The following is a 13,893-nucleotide window of genomic DNA, read 5'->3' on the forward strand; positions in this document are numbered from 1 at the left end:
TGCATGACTGTTATGGGCGTACGAGCACGCTTTTACATCCCCTGTTAACATCCCCCGAACGGCACTTCACCAACGTCATTGTGGAGGATTATCACACTCACGGTGAGTGATGGGGCCTGGGAAGAAGTCATTTAAAAAACATAATTTGTGGTTGTTTTGTAGTTCTCAGAGGAAAGCCTTTACAACAACTAGCAGACATTGAATACTCTTCAAATATGTTTTTCTAATTGTTATTTTGACCGGAAAAATGCCTGCTCAACGACAAAACCTCCACCTAAAACTTCCAAGAGCCGAGACAGTGTATTTCTCCCCACTTCAGTGTTACAGAAATAACTTAAGTAGGTATTGTGGTGAGGAAGACTTTTGTCTCGCCGGGTTTCTTTTATTGGCGGTGACAAAGAGCACTTTACTGTACCTTCTTCAGCGACTGCTCCACTCTCTCGGCAGAGGGCTTTTTGGGAGTGCTGTTCTTGACCTCCGGATCAGCGGCCACTTTGTGAAGAAGCTCTGCCAACGAGGACAAAGCATGTTATTGTGACACAAAGACAAGACAAGTGTCTGCTTCCTTTCAGCCAGCCACATAGGTAGATGAAAAAGGAGGGAAAAAAAGAGATTATTAAATCAATTTTAATTAATTATGTCTAATTGATTTCTTTTCACGCCGTAAGCCTATTCTTGTAGGCTACTTGTTCTTTTCTGAAAATAGTGTCAGAAAATAACACATGACTTGCCAGTGTCTGACTGTCAACCTTTGAATCCTCCGTGTTCAAGTTCAAGACAAGAGAGCTCTAAATTATATCACTTTGGCAATTATTCAGAAATCTAAAACCATTATAAAATGCCAACGCAAAGAGCAATTGAAGACAGTGATTTGTCATATTCGGGGATTAGAATCAATAAATCTACCCTAGAATATCCATTTCTATTCTAAAACCCTAGGACATAGTCTTTATCAAGAACCACTAATAATACTTTATCTAAGCATCCAACTAGGATGTTCAATCAAAAGCAGACATTGGTGAAAACACAACCCCCCCCACCCCTGGAGATCTTAAACAAACGTGGAGAAATGTTCAACTCCCCTGTGAACACACAAACCCTGGCTGCCCTGCTTGCTTTGTAGCCCACCATGCATCCACACCCAGTAGAATAACGCCTCTCCAACCAATAAAATCGGCCTTTATTGGGAGCAGTTCAACAAGTCATTATTATGTTTCTAACATTCACCGGTGAAGAAGACGAAGAACAAGTATGTGAGTAGATTCCCCTGCTGCTACAAGCGAGAAAAAATACATTTAAAAATCACAAACGGAATAGGAGTTTGTCTGTTTTGTGTAGGAACTACCCTCTTTTTTGACCCCAAAAATGTAAATAAAAAGGTTGAGGCAAAATAATAACGAAGACAAAACTTTTGCGCCTCCCTTCACTCCTTCTTGTTAAACTTTCATGGAGGTACAAGGAAACTCATTTGTCAGATAAGGTTGAACATGTTAAATATTCAGGCACTCGACTTTTCAGGTCAGTTGACCTTTTGTCGTGAGATGCAGGAGAAAGAGGCGAGAGAGCGAGAGGGAGAGAGCGAGAGGGAGAGAGGGAGAGGGAGAGGGAGAGAGGGAGAGAGGGAGAGGGAGAGAGCGAGAGAACGGGAAAGAAAGAGGTGGATCCACTCTTCTCCTTTGCTCCTCCCGCCATTCTCCTTTGCTCCTCCCGCCATTCTCCTTTGCTCCTCCCGCCATTCTCCTTTGCTCCTCCCGCCATTCTCCTTTGCTCCTCCCACCATTCTCCTTTGCATGGCCAAGGAAAGGAAAGGGAAGTTTGTTACTTCAAATCAGCCGTCTCTTTCGTCTCCGCCGACTTGTCACATCCAATCAGACCAGAGCCCAAATAAGCGAGGGCTGCCGCGCAGCGCTGTGTACATAACCAGATAGGGAGACAATTATCCCGCTCGCGCCCGGGCTGGGGGGTGGCTGGGGAGTTGGCGCCTCGGCACTAGTACCTTGATATGGAGGGAGTCAGGTGCTCTCTAGTCACTTTTCTTTGGAGGAGGTCCCAATGCTACAGTATTCATTAAAGTCTAACGGCTCAAATGTCTTCTCAACCCCATCACCTCCTCCTCCACGCCTCCGTCTCCCGCCCCTTACGGGCCGAGCCACAAAGGTCTCCGCCACGGAGCGCTGTCTTTCATCTGTTTGCTTTCGTTAGCGGGATTGTGATGGCGTTGGGTTGGATTGTGATGGGGTTGGGTTGGATTGTGATGGGGTTGGGTTGGATTGTGATGGGGTTGGGTTGGATTGTGATGGGGTTGGGTTGGGTTGGGTTGTGATGGGGTTGGGTTGGATTGTGATGGGGTTGGGTTGGGTTGGATTGGATTGTGATGGGGTTGGGTTGGATTGTGATGGGGTTGGGTTGTGATGGGGTTGGGTTGGGTTGGATTGTGATGGGGTTGGGTTGGATTGTGATGGGGTTGGATTGTGATGGGGTTGGGTTGGATTGTGATGGGGTTGGGTTGGATTGTGATGGGGTTGGGTTGGATTGTGATGGGGTTGGGTTGGATTGTGATGGGGTTGGGTTGGATTGTGATGGGGTTGGGTTGGATTGTGATGGGGTTGGGTTGGATTGTGATGGGGTTGGGTTGGATTGTGATGGGGTTGGGTTGGATTGTGATGGGGTTGGGTTGGATTGTGATGGGGTTGGGTTGGATTGTGATGGGGTTGGGTTGGGTTGGATTGTGATGGGGTTGGGTTGGGTTGGATTGTGATGGGGTTGGGTTGTGATGGGGTTGGGTTGGATTGTGATGGGGTTGGGTTGGGTTGGATTGTGATGGGGTTGGATTGTGATGGGGTTGGGTTGAGTTGGATTGTGATGGGGTTGGGTTGGGTTGGATTGTGATGGGGTTGGGTTGTGATGGGGTTGGGTTGGGTTGGATTGTGATGGGGTTGGGTTGGGTTGGGTTGGATTGTGATGGGGTTGGGTTGGGTTGTGATGGGGTTGGGTTGGATTGTGATGGGGTTGGGTTGGATTGTGATGGGGTTGGGTTGGATTGTGATGGGGTTGGGTTGGATTGTGATGGGGTTGGGTTGGATTGTGATGGGGTTGGGTTGGGTTGGATTGTGATGGGGTTGGGTTGGATTGTGATGGGGTTGGGTTGGATTGTGATGGGGTTGGTTTGGATTGTGATGGGGTTGGTTTGGATTGTGATGGGGTTGGGTTGGGTTGGATTGTGATGGGGTTGGGTTGGGTTGGATTGTGATGGGGTTGGGTTGGGTTGTGATGGGGTTGGGTTGGATTGTGATGGGGTTGGGTTGGATTGTGATGGGGTTGGATTGTGATGGGGTTGGGTTGAGTTGGATTGTGATGGGGTTGGGTTGGATTGTGATGGGGTTGGGTTGTGATGGGGTTGGGTTGGATTTTGATGGGGTTGGGTTGTGATGGGGTTGGATTGTGATGGGGTTGGGTTGGGTTGCTGCTTGAACCTTTCTCTCCCTTTGATTGGGTCAGAGGGGTTCCGCAAGAGTAAATTCCGGGGCAGCTTGTAAACGTGTTCTATGGATCTCTGGGTTTGTGTTGCCAGGGCCTGACTTGAGCTGCTACAGTGTTGGTTTATGATGAGCTGGCCTCAGAGTTAGCTATTTCCATTTACATCTTGTATGTCAATCAATTACATAATCACTTTAGTCACAATCAATCCTTGGGATTAATTTAAAAGGGCCAAACTGTGATATTTCTAGACAGTTTTTAAAATTGGGATTGGGCCTTTACGTTATTATAAAGTGAAAGGCAGTAGTATAAATCAGAAACATTCTGTGGCTGTAGCCGTGCTTTCAGTCAGGTGGTGCCGGGTAGAGATTATAGGTCTCGAATTTGGTTGATTGGGTGACAGACAGGATACAATGTTAAACCATTACTTTCAAAGCCAGTCTCTCTCAGCTTTTCTGATTATGCCATTGATTGTCAATGGGATCCGCCATCTTAATTAGTGGCATCCTTTGTAGCCCTGGTTTTGCATTTGGCCGACAGACACCATCATTAATCATCAGGTAAATTAAAGTGATGGAGAACAGATTGGTTATTGAACTCGTTAATTAAAAAGGGCCACTGTAGTTATTCAGTATTTGACAAAGCGATGCAGATTGGAGTCCCAAATGGCACCTTTTTCCCTATATAGTGCACTACTTTTGACCAGCACATATGACTATGATAAAAGGTAGTGCACTATGTAGGGAATAGGGTGCCATTTGGGACACAGACAAATTGATGCACGTTCTACAATTAGGAGGGGAGGAATGCACTATGCAAAGAAGATGCCTTCTTTTTGATATCCCAGTCAATTTAGAACAGGTTGATCAGGCTTTAATTGAATTGTCCTGTTAATTCCACTGAAAATGTGGTGTTCAACCCCCACAAAAAAAGTAGCTGAGGAGGTACAACATTACAAGCATGTCAGAACACTGCCGTTTAACAGATGTTCGACCTACGTATGTTAAACCAACATGTGTGCCGTTATTCAGTGTTTTTCTGGGGGGGGGGACCTTACACCACCACCACCCCCCCCTTCTGGGAAAAAATTGACATTGTTTTTACAGCTTTTTCTTTTGTTGTTCCATGTACATTCTACACACATTCTACATATGTTTTTTTTTTTTACAGTAGTTACATAGCAAGAGTAAAGTAATTTGATATTTCGATATACATGACATATAGAGAGATAGTACTTATACATTATAAATTGTGTTTTCATTCAAAACTATTATTAGAACATGAGCTTTTAAACGCACCCCTCATTCAGTGTTTCCTCTTTGACTTGTTTAGCCTAAAGACACTATCCAGGGGGGTTGCTTGATACCTACAGTACGCTTGATCATGAAAACCAATGGAGGACACATTCTTTCAGACAAGGAAAATGGGGCAAAAGAGCTTGATGGGGTTCTGATCTGTCAGTCAGCCTCTAAACGAGAGTGTGGACCATAGAGTTGGATAGAGGGCACACTTGCCACAAAGCCTTTTTTAGCATGGACAGCACAATTGAATGCATTCATCATTTCACTGGGTGGGACTTCTAATATTATAACGAGGGTCACACAATTCCACCCAGGTCACCAAGATGGATCAGCCAATGGATTATAATCCCGAGCAAACATTGGGTGGGCTTTCTTTCCAACTCTATGGTATGGAAGTGAAAAGGCTAACCTTGTTGTTCGTTCTGAAGACACAGCCTCAGCTCCTGTACAGTGGCCCGGTCCATAGCAGTCTGGACACGCAACACATCCAGCTCCTCCTCTAGGTTAGTCCTACCACCACACACATCAAAAAACAACACTTAAAACACAACGTTTTTCTTCAAGACTTTAGTGACAGGAAGGGCAGTTTCTGTGTCAGACTAGCCCTCCTCTTCTCTCAACACACCTGGACCCAAGGAAAGGGAACATCTTGTTACATTCCTGTAAATGACACTTCTAATTCCACATTACAACCATTGACTGTACGTGACGACTCCATTTTACTTTTAACCTGACAAGCGTGGCATCAAATCCTCCTCTACGATACCGAGATGATTAATATGAAGAGGAAGACTAGCTAATTAAGGCTGGATTTAATTCGTGTGGAAATCAAAGTGACAAGAAACATGAAACCCAGGTAAGGAGGTACAATGTGTGTGTGTGTGTGTGTGACGTGTGTATGAGCCCAATTAACTCTCTGCGATTAGCTTGATTCCCGCTAAAGGCTAATTAAGAGGAAAGGAGCCATGCGCGAGACTCTTGCACTTTCAAGTTATTATTAGGACCCAAAAAGAAGTCTGCGGAGGACACGGGTATAGGTCCCGCTGAGACCGTCGCACCTGAAAACACACACCTCGTTCCCCGCCCCTTCCCTCCACAGCCCCAAGCATCCGGGGAGATGGCGAAGCCAGAGAGAGAAGCACTGTCTGTGTGAACTACTGTTACTGTTCCAGTGGCATCACTCAACCTGATTTTCTTTTCTTGACTGACTGGTGGCTATTATAATACAGGTTCAACTAGGAGCATGGAACAGTCCAGTAATGAAACCTTACACACCTCCAGACCAGCGCCATATGAGTGCTAGTGAGGTCGTGTCCGCTTGGACCCTGGTTCTGTTAGTAAACACACATGGTGACGGCCTTCTAGTGTTCTGTTCTGTACTGTTCCGTCCATTCCGCTCTGTTCCGTTCTTCCTCCAATGATGTCTTCACTTACATAAACATGGACTGCTGAATGTTCTTACCGGTCGTTGGCAGTAAAATGTGAGTAGTTCTGGGTTAGGGGGCAGGGTAGTTAGCAGGCTTGAGGTGAGTGAAATGGCTCAGGGTTCACCACAGTAATACGGTGCGACTCAAGGCCTAGCTTCAAGTTGTATTAGTCGTATGTACAGGACACACATGGTATACACTGTCTAACTAAATACTTGCAGGTTCCTTCTGGACAATAAGATATAATAACAGATGAATGGGCTAACGTACCCACAGTGTAAATAAGTCCACTATTGACCCTCTCTGGGGGGTGAGACAGAGAGAAGGCAGATGGAGACGTGTCGCTGCTTCACTATAGATCTTCCTCTGTAAATGAGCTGCAGTCGATGCAGGTTCCAGCTCCCAGCACTGCCCCAGGAATACTATTATGTATCCATACAGCCCGTTAATGGGACAAATTAACTCAACTCTGCCGCGTGTGGAACGGCCCAATTCCTTCTAATGTTTCTCCTTTATGCCTTGTCCGATGCCGGGACGTATCGACGTGACACCCAAGTTCATATTGAAGACACTCTGTTTTGTTGAAGGATGAACATGTTTCTCTCAGTGATGCCGGATTAGATTCCAGACGGGGTTTTGTTTTGTGTCCGGGGACCTTCTGGTTTCCCACCATGACACCCTAGTAAAGAACCAGTATATATAGGAGACATATTAAACATATCTAATACATGAATGCAGTCAGAGTGTGGCCCAATACGCCACACACAAGCAAGCAAACAGAGACACATTCCATTGAAGGCGGCTACCGGTAGATGACTGTCCGTAGGTCCTAAGAAGACATCATAGGTGACAGTACTACGAGGCATTCTAAGCAAACCTTGTCTTATTCCTCAACCCAACTAGATCACCTTCTACTGCATATGCTCTCCCTCTCAACCAAACATTTACCTCACATCTCCAGCGTGGTGAGCTGTGGCGTTAGGCCTCTGGGCTGCGGTGTGAACACAGCTTTATTAGCCCTCAATCCAGCAGCCAGTACTGGAGGTCTCTTCAGACCCAACAGTTGTTCAATTAAAATACATACCCAAGGCCCGATGCAAATTCCTGTTTTTTTTTGTCAACTGCATATAATTGTTTTATGAGAGGTTGCTAACTCCCAACTCCCTCCCGTTCGGTTCGCCCCCTTCTCCGTTTCCCTCTCCCTCTCGCTTCATAGGCTCGTGTGATTCCTTAGTGTGAATGCATCAATTTGAATAACAGATGTTTATTTGCAGTCTATTTGGTTCCCTGGGGGGAAGGGGGAGCGTGGCCCTCTCTAGAGGGTTGAGAGGCTGGTTGGATGTTAGATATCTCTTCGAATAAATACATAAGGAAGAGGGGATAACACCAGGGTTGCCTGAGGAGTGTCTGTATCTATCAGCCCGCCACACACAGGAGAACGGCTCAGAGTAAAATGAGTAGAAACAACAGCTAACCCCCCTGTTGTTCTGAGATCAGATACATAATGTACTACTCTTAGCCATAGAACAGTGGTGGGGAAAATCATGCCACTAAAATCTACGGAAGTCAATATTTCGCGGTGCTTGATTAAACGCATTCAAGGTGCATTTCCTATAGCAGTAATTCATTGCTCCTCTCTACATTACAATATCCTCTTCTGGGCTTCACCACTGATATTTTCACCGTCCACAATAGCACCCTATTCCCTATATAGGGAACTACTTTTGGCCGTGTGAATAGGATGCCATTTCAGATACAGCCATTGACTTCTGTTTCCTGGTCAAACAGGCATGCGTAAGGACACACTTGATCCACTACAGTGGCCCTCCAGAACACTACTGATAGGTAGACTTTAATAATCCAAAAACAGATGCTTTCCTGTCCAACCCTTGACAGCGTCATAGAACAATGTTTGTGGTCAATCACACATCCTGTTCTCTCTTTTTCCCCTTTCTCTTCTGTTCAAATAAAGCCAGCAAATCCGTCTTCAATTCCCTCATAACGCCTCGCCTGAGGTAGAATACAAACTCAGCAGGCTTGAAAGCGGGGAAAAAACGCTTTTACCTCCGCTAGCATCAAAATGAAAGAAAACAGACGGAACAGATGCATTCAGCTTGGTAATGACGGCTCTGTGTTGTACGTCTCTGTTACGCTGTTTGTTAAAACCCTTCTCTCCTGGAATACTGTAGTAGCATCGGAGCCAGCCGAGCCCTGAGCCATCTATTCCAAGTCATTTGATCTGTTCTCTACCTGTGTTCCTCTAGAGTAGACTAACAGAGCTTAGAGCACACACCGCCAGCTCCGACCCACCGGGGATCACAGAGCAGTACATCATCTTTTGACCGCTGTGCTTTTCACGCGCCAGGCCTTCCCTCCATCTCACTCTCTCCCATTTCATGCTTGGCACATAAAAACATAGAACAGAGAAAGAGTGAGTGAGAAAGAGAGAGGGGGTAAAACAAAACTTTATATGACTAGAGAGGAGAGCATGTCAGTACCCCCTGAAGAAGAGGTGAGGAAAGACATCATTTTGAGTCAGAGGGGAATTCCCCTCTCTCTGCAGCTTTAAGCCCAGAAAGGTAAGAGTCTGTCTGTGTGTCCATACCAAATTACACCCTATTCCCTATTAAGTGCACTACGTTTGACCAGGGCCCATAGGGCTCTGGTCAAATGTAGTGCACTATATAAGGAATAGGATGCCATTTGGGACACAGCCTGTGTCTAGTACGGACGGGGAGGGAGGACGGATAAGCCTCCGCTGTCAGCAGTAAAGTGTTGTAGTTCATACAGCTCTCTGTTCTCGTGGCCACAGGCCATAATGCAACAACAACAGTGAAGCAGTGAGTCACTGAGCGGAGCCGGAGCGCGCCTCTCCCTCCTCAGCCACGGGGCATTGATACGGGAGGTAAATAGGCCTCCATGTTCAGGCATTACTGGGGTGGACTAGTGAAAACGGTTAAGGAGGTCCATTGTGCCCGCCGCATTAAAATACCAGATTTGAGATTTCAGACCCTAAGAACAGTATTTTTGTTAAGTACGATCTCATCTGATGATGGCATCTGTCAATATTGACATTACAACATACAAATACCACAAAAAGTAGCCTGAACCCTGCTGTGTTTATACTACTGTTCAGTGTGTAGCGTTATGACATCTGTTGACATGTCGTAAAGTGACATAACACACAGTATCTGACTAAACAGGTAGATATCACTGTAGAGATATACTTTCTCAGCTTGGTCCTGTGAAATGCTTATTATCTATATGTTGACGTTTCACAGCACAGCGTTAGTTCCCATGCCTTCTGAGCGTGGGCTGGCCGCGGTGCAATCCAGAGAGCAGGCAGGCTAGGGCTTGCCTCATAATTACCCAGTAAGTGTGCAGCAAAGTTTCAAAGAATAATTCATTTAGCAAATAATGAATAAAGGAGGCACTTTGGTGGTCGGTTATCAAAACAAACATAAAACATTCTGTCTTCTTTGTGTGTGTGTGTGTGTGTGTGTGTGTGTCTGTCTGCCCCGTGCGTCCCTCCCCCTAACACTCCCTGGTCCGGGGGGGGCAAAATACACTCATTACTTCTAATACATTTTAGCAATGAAGATGAAAGGAGAGAGAAAATACATGGCTGAGAGAAAGAGAGAGAGCAGACAACCCGGGTAAACTTTATTAAACTTCATTAGAGTCAAACGTCTCCACCACGTCTGTAATGGTCACTCTCAGTAGAGGGGGCTTCTTCACCACTCCGTTCTTCCTACAAATCATCTCAAAGGCTTTTTATCCAACAGTAATAGCTGCCTAATTTATGCTTTGATGTCGACTGAGTGTACCGTCTTCAGTGTGAGGGTGCCGCCTGCCGCGTAGCGCGCCGCGTAGCCAGTGTTTAGTCTGTTTACGAGGGCCTAAATAATCCCTCCCTTTCACCCACAGACCGCTAACAACAATTAACGAGCGGCGGACAACCAGAGGACTACCAGAGGCAGAACCATAATGATGGGAGATAAAAATGAACCCATGGCGAATCAACATTCCTCGCCCAACCCGCTCCCGCCCTGCCTCTCCTCCACCAACGACAAAGAGGACAATCTGAATGCCTGGCCGGCGCTCCGGAGGCTTTCCTCTTTATTTGCTCATTCACAATTGAAGTAATTCAGATCATTCTCCTCCAGAGTGCGCTTCGTGTTTGAGAGCCCATATTTGAAACGGGGGGTCTTTGTCTGAGGAGAACAACAATTGATGATTAAATAAAGGAGAGAGAGAGAAAGATTTCCTGCTGACTGTCTAATTTGATATCAAACCGATGGTAGAGTGGTCCCAATGGAAAATGTCAAGTCTTCTCTCAGGACCACTTCAAACGTGGGAGGGTAAATAGGCCTGTTTTAGGGCTATCAGGAGAGTCAGGGGAGTCTATAGACCTCGACACAAGAAACCAAGGGCAAGCCCAGTTTAAACATTGAAACAGTGATCAGAGTGAGATTACAAATAAATCTATGATCTGTTTGATATAAACACAACAACAACAAAGGAAACAAACAATGCTATGACAGAGGGAATTTACACTACCGATGTGACTATGCACACTCACTGGACTCTACCCACACATGCTTACACGGACACTCCAACACACACATACACACGCTCACACATACTTACACTGACACTCCAACACACACGTACACACACTCACACATACTTACACTGACACTCCAACACACACATACACACGCTCACAAATACTTACACTGACACTCCAACACACACGTACACACACTCACACATACTTACACTGACACTCCAACACACACGTACACACACTCACACATACTTACACGGACACTCCAACACACACACACATACACACGCTCACACATACTTACACTGACACGCCAACAAACACATACACACGCTCACACATACTTACACTGACACTTCAACACACACACACACACATACTTACACTGACACTCCAACACACACATACAAAAAACATGCACATTGACGGCACACACACATAGCTGCAATTCAGCTTATTATCTAACCTGATTGCCAAGTCACTTTGACCCCTACCTACATGTAGATTGGACGGTAAAGAATTGCACGGTAAAGTCTACGTTGAATTCTATATTCGGCGCATGTGACCAACACAGTTTGATTTGAGATAACAAGTTAAACCGAATACTTCCCTGACTAGATCCATATTATTTATTCATTAGGACAAAGGGAAATGTCTAACATAAATGCATGCGTTTAATATAATGCTGCAGATCATGGTACTTCTAATGATGTCAGGGGAGACGCTAGTCCGCCTTCACTTAAATCACCTAAACACACAGGTCTTAATAATACCCAGCAAGTTCAAGGGTATGAAGTTGAGTTCTTAAGCACTCTGTGCCTGATTGCATCCATGATCATTTCCATTGCAGGGAGCCAGTGGGAGAGAGATTAAAGTACCATAGTGGACCTGCAGCTGGTTCACCTTCCTTAACGGCCTCACCTCCACTAAAGGAACTAGAGGATCCAATAATTGGAGTGTTGCTGAGTTGAGAGCAACACTACAGGGACCCGGACCCAGGGAATAAACACTACACAAGCACACTCATTTTGGCAACAAATGGTTGATTGGACCACAAGCCTCTTTTATAAGTGCCTGTTTGGATGGGGGGAGCAATGATGAAACATCTGTACACAGCAGCTCAGGACAGAACGAGAGAGAGTGAGAGACCAAAAGACACAGAGAGAGACTGTAGCCCGAGAGAGAGAGACAGAGAGAGAGAGAGCGAGAGACTTCAGCCCGAGAGAGAGACAGAGGCAGAGAGAGAGACAGAGACAGAGACAGAGAGACTTCAGCCCGAGAGAGAGAGAGAGAGAGAGAGAGAGAGAGAGAGAGAGAGAGAGAGAGAGAGAGAGATAGAGATAGAGACAGAGATTGAGCAAACTACAGGACATAATGCAAACCCTCCAACCCAAAAAGGCCTGTGGTGTTAATGGTATCCTAAATGGTATTATAAAATATACAGACCACACATTTGAATTGGCTATACTAAAACTCTTTACCATCATCCTCAGCTTTGGCATCTTCCCCAATATTTGGAACCAAGGACTGATCACCCCCATCCACAAAAGCGGAGACAAATTTGACCCCAATAACTACCGGGGGATATGGATCAACAGCAACCTTGAGAAATTCTCTGCATTATCATTAACAGCAGACTTGTACATTTCCTCACCGAAAACAATGTTCAGAGCAAAGGTCAAATTGGCTTTTTACCAAATGACTGTTCGACAGACCACGTATTCACCCTGCACACCCTAATTAACAACCAAACAAACCAACAGAGGGCAGTGCCAGAGGGCAGTGCCCCAAGCTTCCTGCCATCCAGGACCTCTATACCAGGCGGTGTCAGAGGAAAGCCCTAAATATTGTCAAAGACTCCAGCCACCCTAGTCATAGACTGTTCTCTCTGCCACCGCACGGCAAGCGGTACCAGAGTGCCAAGTCTAGTTCCAAGAGGCTTCTAAACAGCTTCTACCCCCAAGCCATAAGACTCCTGAACAGCTAATCAAATGGCTAGCCAGACTATTTGCATTGCCGCCCCCCCCCCCCTCTACACTGCTGCTACTCTCTGTTATTATCTATGCATAGTCACTTTAATAACTCTACCTACATGTACATATTACCTCAATTACCTCGACTAACCAGTGCCTCTTTACCGGTACCATCTGTATATAGCCTCGCTATTGTTATTTTACTGCTGTTCTTTAATTATTTGTTACTTTTATTTGTAACTTTTTTTTTAGGTATTTTCTTAAAACAGCATTGTTGGTTAAGGGCTTGTAAGTTAGCATTTCACTGTAAGGTTGTATTCACCTGTTGTATTCGGTGCATGTGATTTGATTTGAAAACAAAGGCAAAGTCTTCTCACGCTTTGTTGAGTTCAAAATAGCTTTTGACTCAATTTGGCTTGAGGGTCTGCTATACAAATTGATGGAAAGTGGTGTTGGGGGGAAAACATACGACATTATAAAATCCATGTACACAAACAGCAAGTGTGCAATTAAAATTGGCAAAAAACACATTTCTTTCCTCAGGGCCGTTGGGTGAGACCAGGATGCAGCTTAAGCCCCACCCTCTTCAACATATATATCAAAGAATTGGCGAGGGCACTAGAACAGTCTGCAACACCCGGCCTCATCCTACTACATTCTGAAGTCAAATGTCTACTGTTTGCTGATGATCTAGTGCTTCTGTCCCCAACCAAGGAGGGCCAACAGCGGCACCTAGATCTTCTGCACAGATTCTGTCAGACCTGGGCCCTGAAATAACATTTCAGTAAGACAAAAATAATGGTGTTCCAAAAAAGTCCAGTTGCCAGGACCACGAATACAAATTCCATCTGGACACCGCTGCCCTAGAGCACAAGAAAACAATACATACCTGGGCCTAAACATCCGCGACACAAGTAACTTCCACAAAGCTGTGAACGATCTGAAAGACAAGGCAAGAAGGGCCTTTTATACCATCAAAAGGAACATAAAATTCGACATACCAATTAGGATCTGGCTAAAAATACTTGAATCACTTATAGAACCCATTGCCCTTTATGGTTGTGAGGTCTGGGGTCCGCTCACCAACCAAGAATTCACAAAATGGGACAAACACCAATTTGAGAATCTGCATGCAGAATTCTGCA

General features: G+C 45.4%; 1 protein-coding gene across 2 annotated transcripts in view; it reads right to left on the reverse strand.

Annotated features, from left to right (window-relative positions):
- LOC110534558 (centlein) overlaps positions 1-13,893 on the reverse strand; it is a 132,466-nt gene that overhangs the window by 55,272 nt on the left and 63,301 nt on the right. For both annotated transcript variants that reach the window (XR_016483924.1, XM_090187762.1), the window contains 2 exons: positions 5,188-5,288; positions 416-507 (listed from right to left, as the gene is read on the reverse strand). Coding sequence is in view for 1 of the 2 variants with exons in the window: in XM_090187762.1 (XP_090043888.1) it covers positions 416-507; positions 5,188-5,288 (193 nt within the window). In the remaining variant the exon portion in view is untranslated. The remainder of the gene's footprint in view (positions 1-415; positions 508-5,187; positions 5,289-13,893) is intronic.

Source organism: Oncorhynchus mykiss, chromosome 10 (genome assembly GCF_057628025.1).
Source record: "Oncorhynchus mykiss isolate SJ-2025 chromosome 10, ASM5762802v1, whole genome shotgun sequence".
NCBI lineage: Eukaryota > Metazoa > Chordata > Actinopteri > Salmoniformes > Salmonidae > Oncorhynchus > Oncorhynchus mykiss.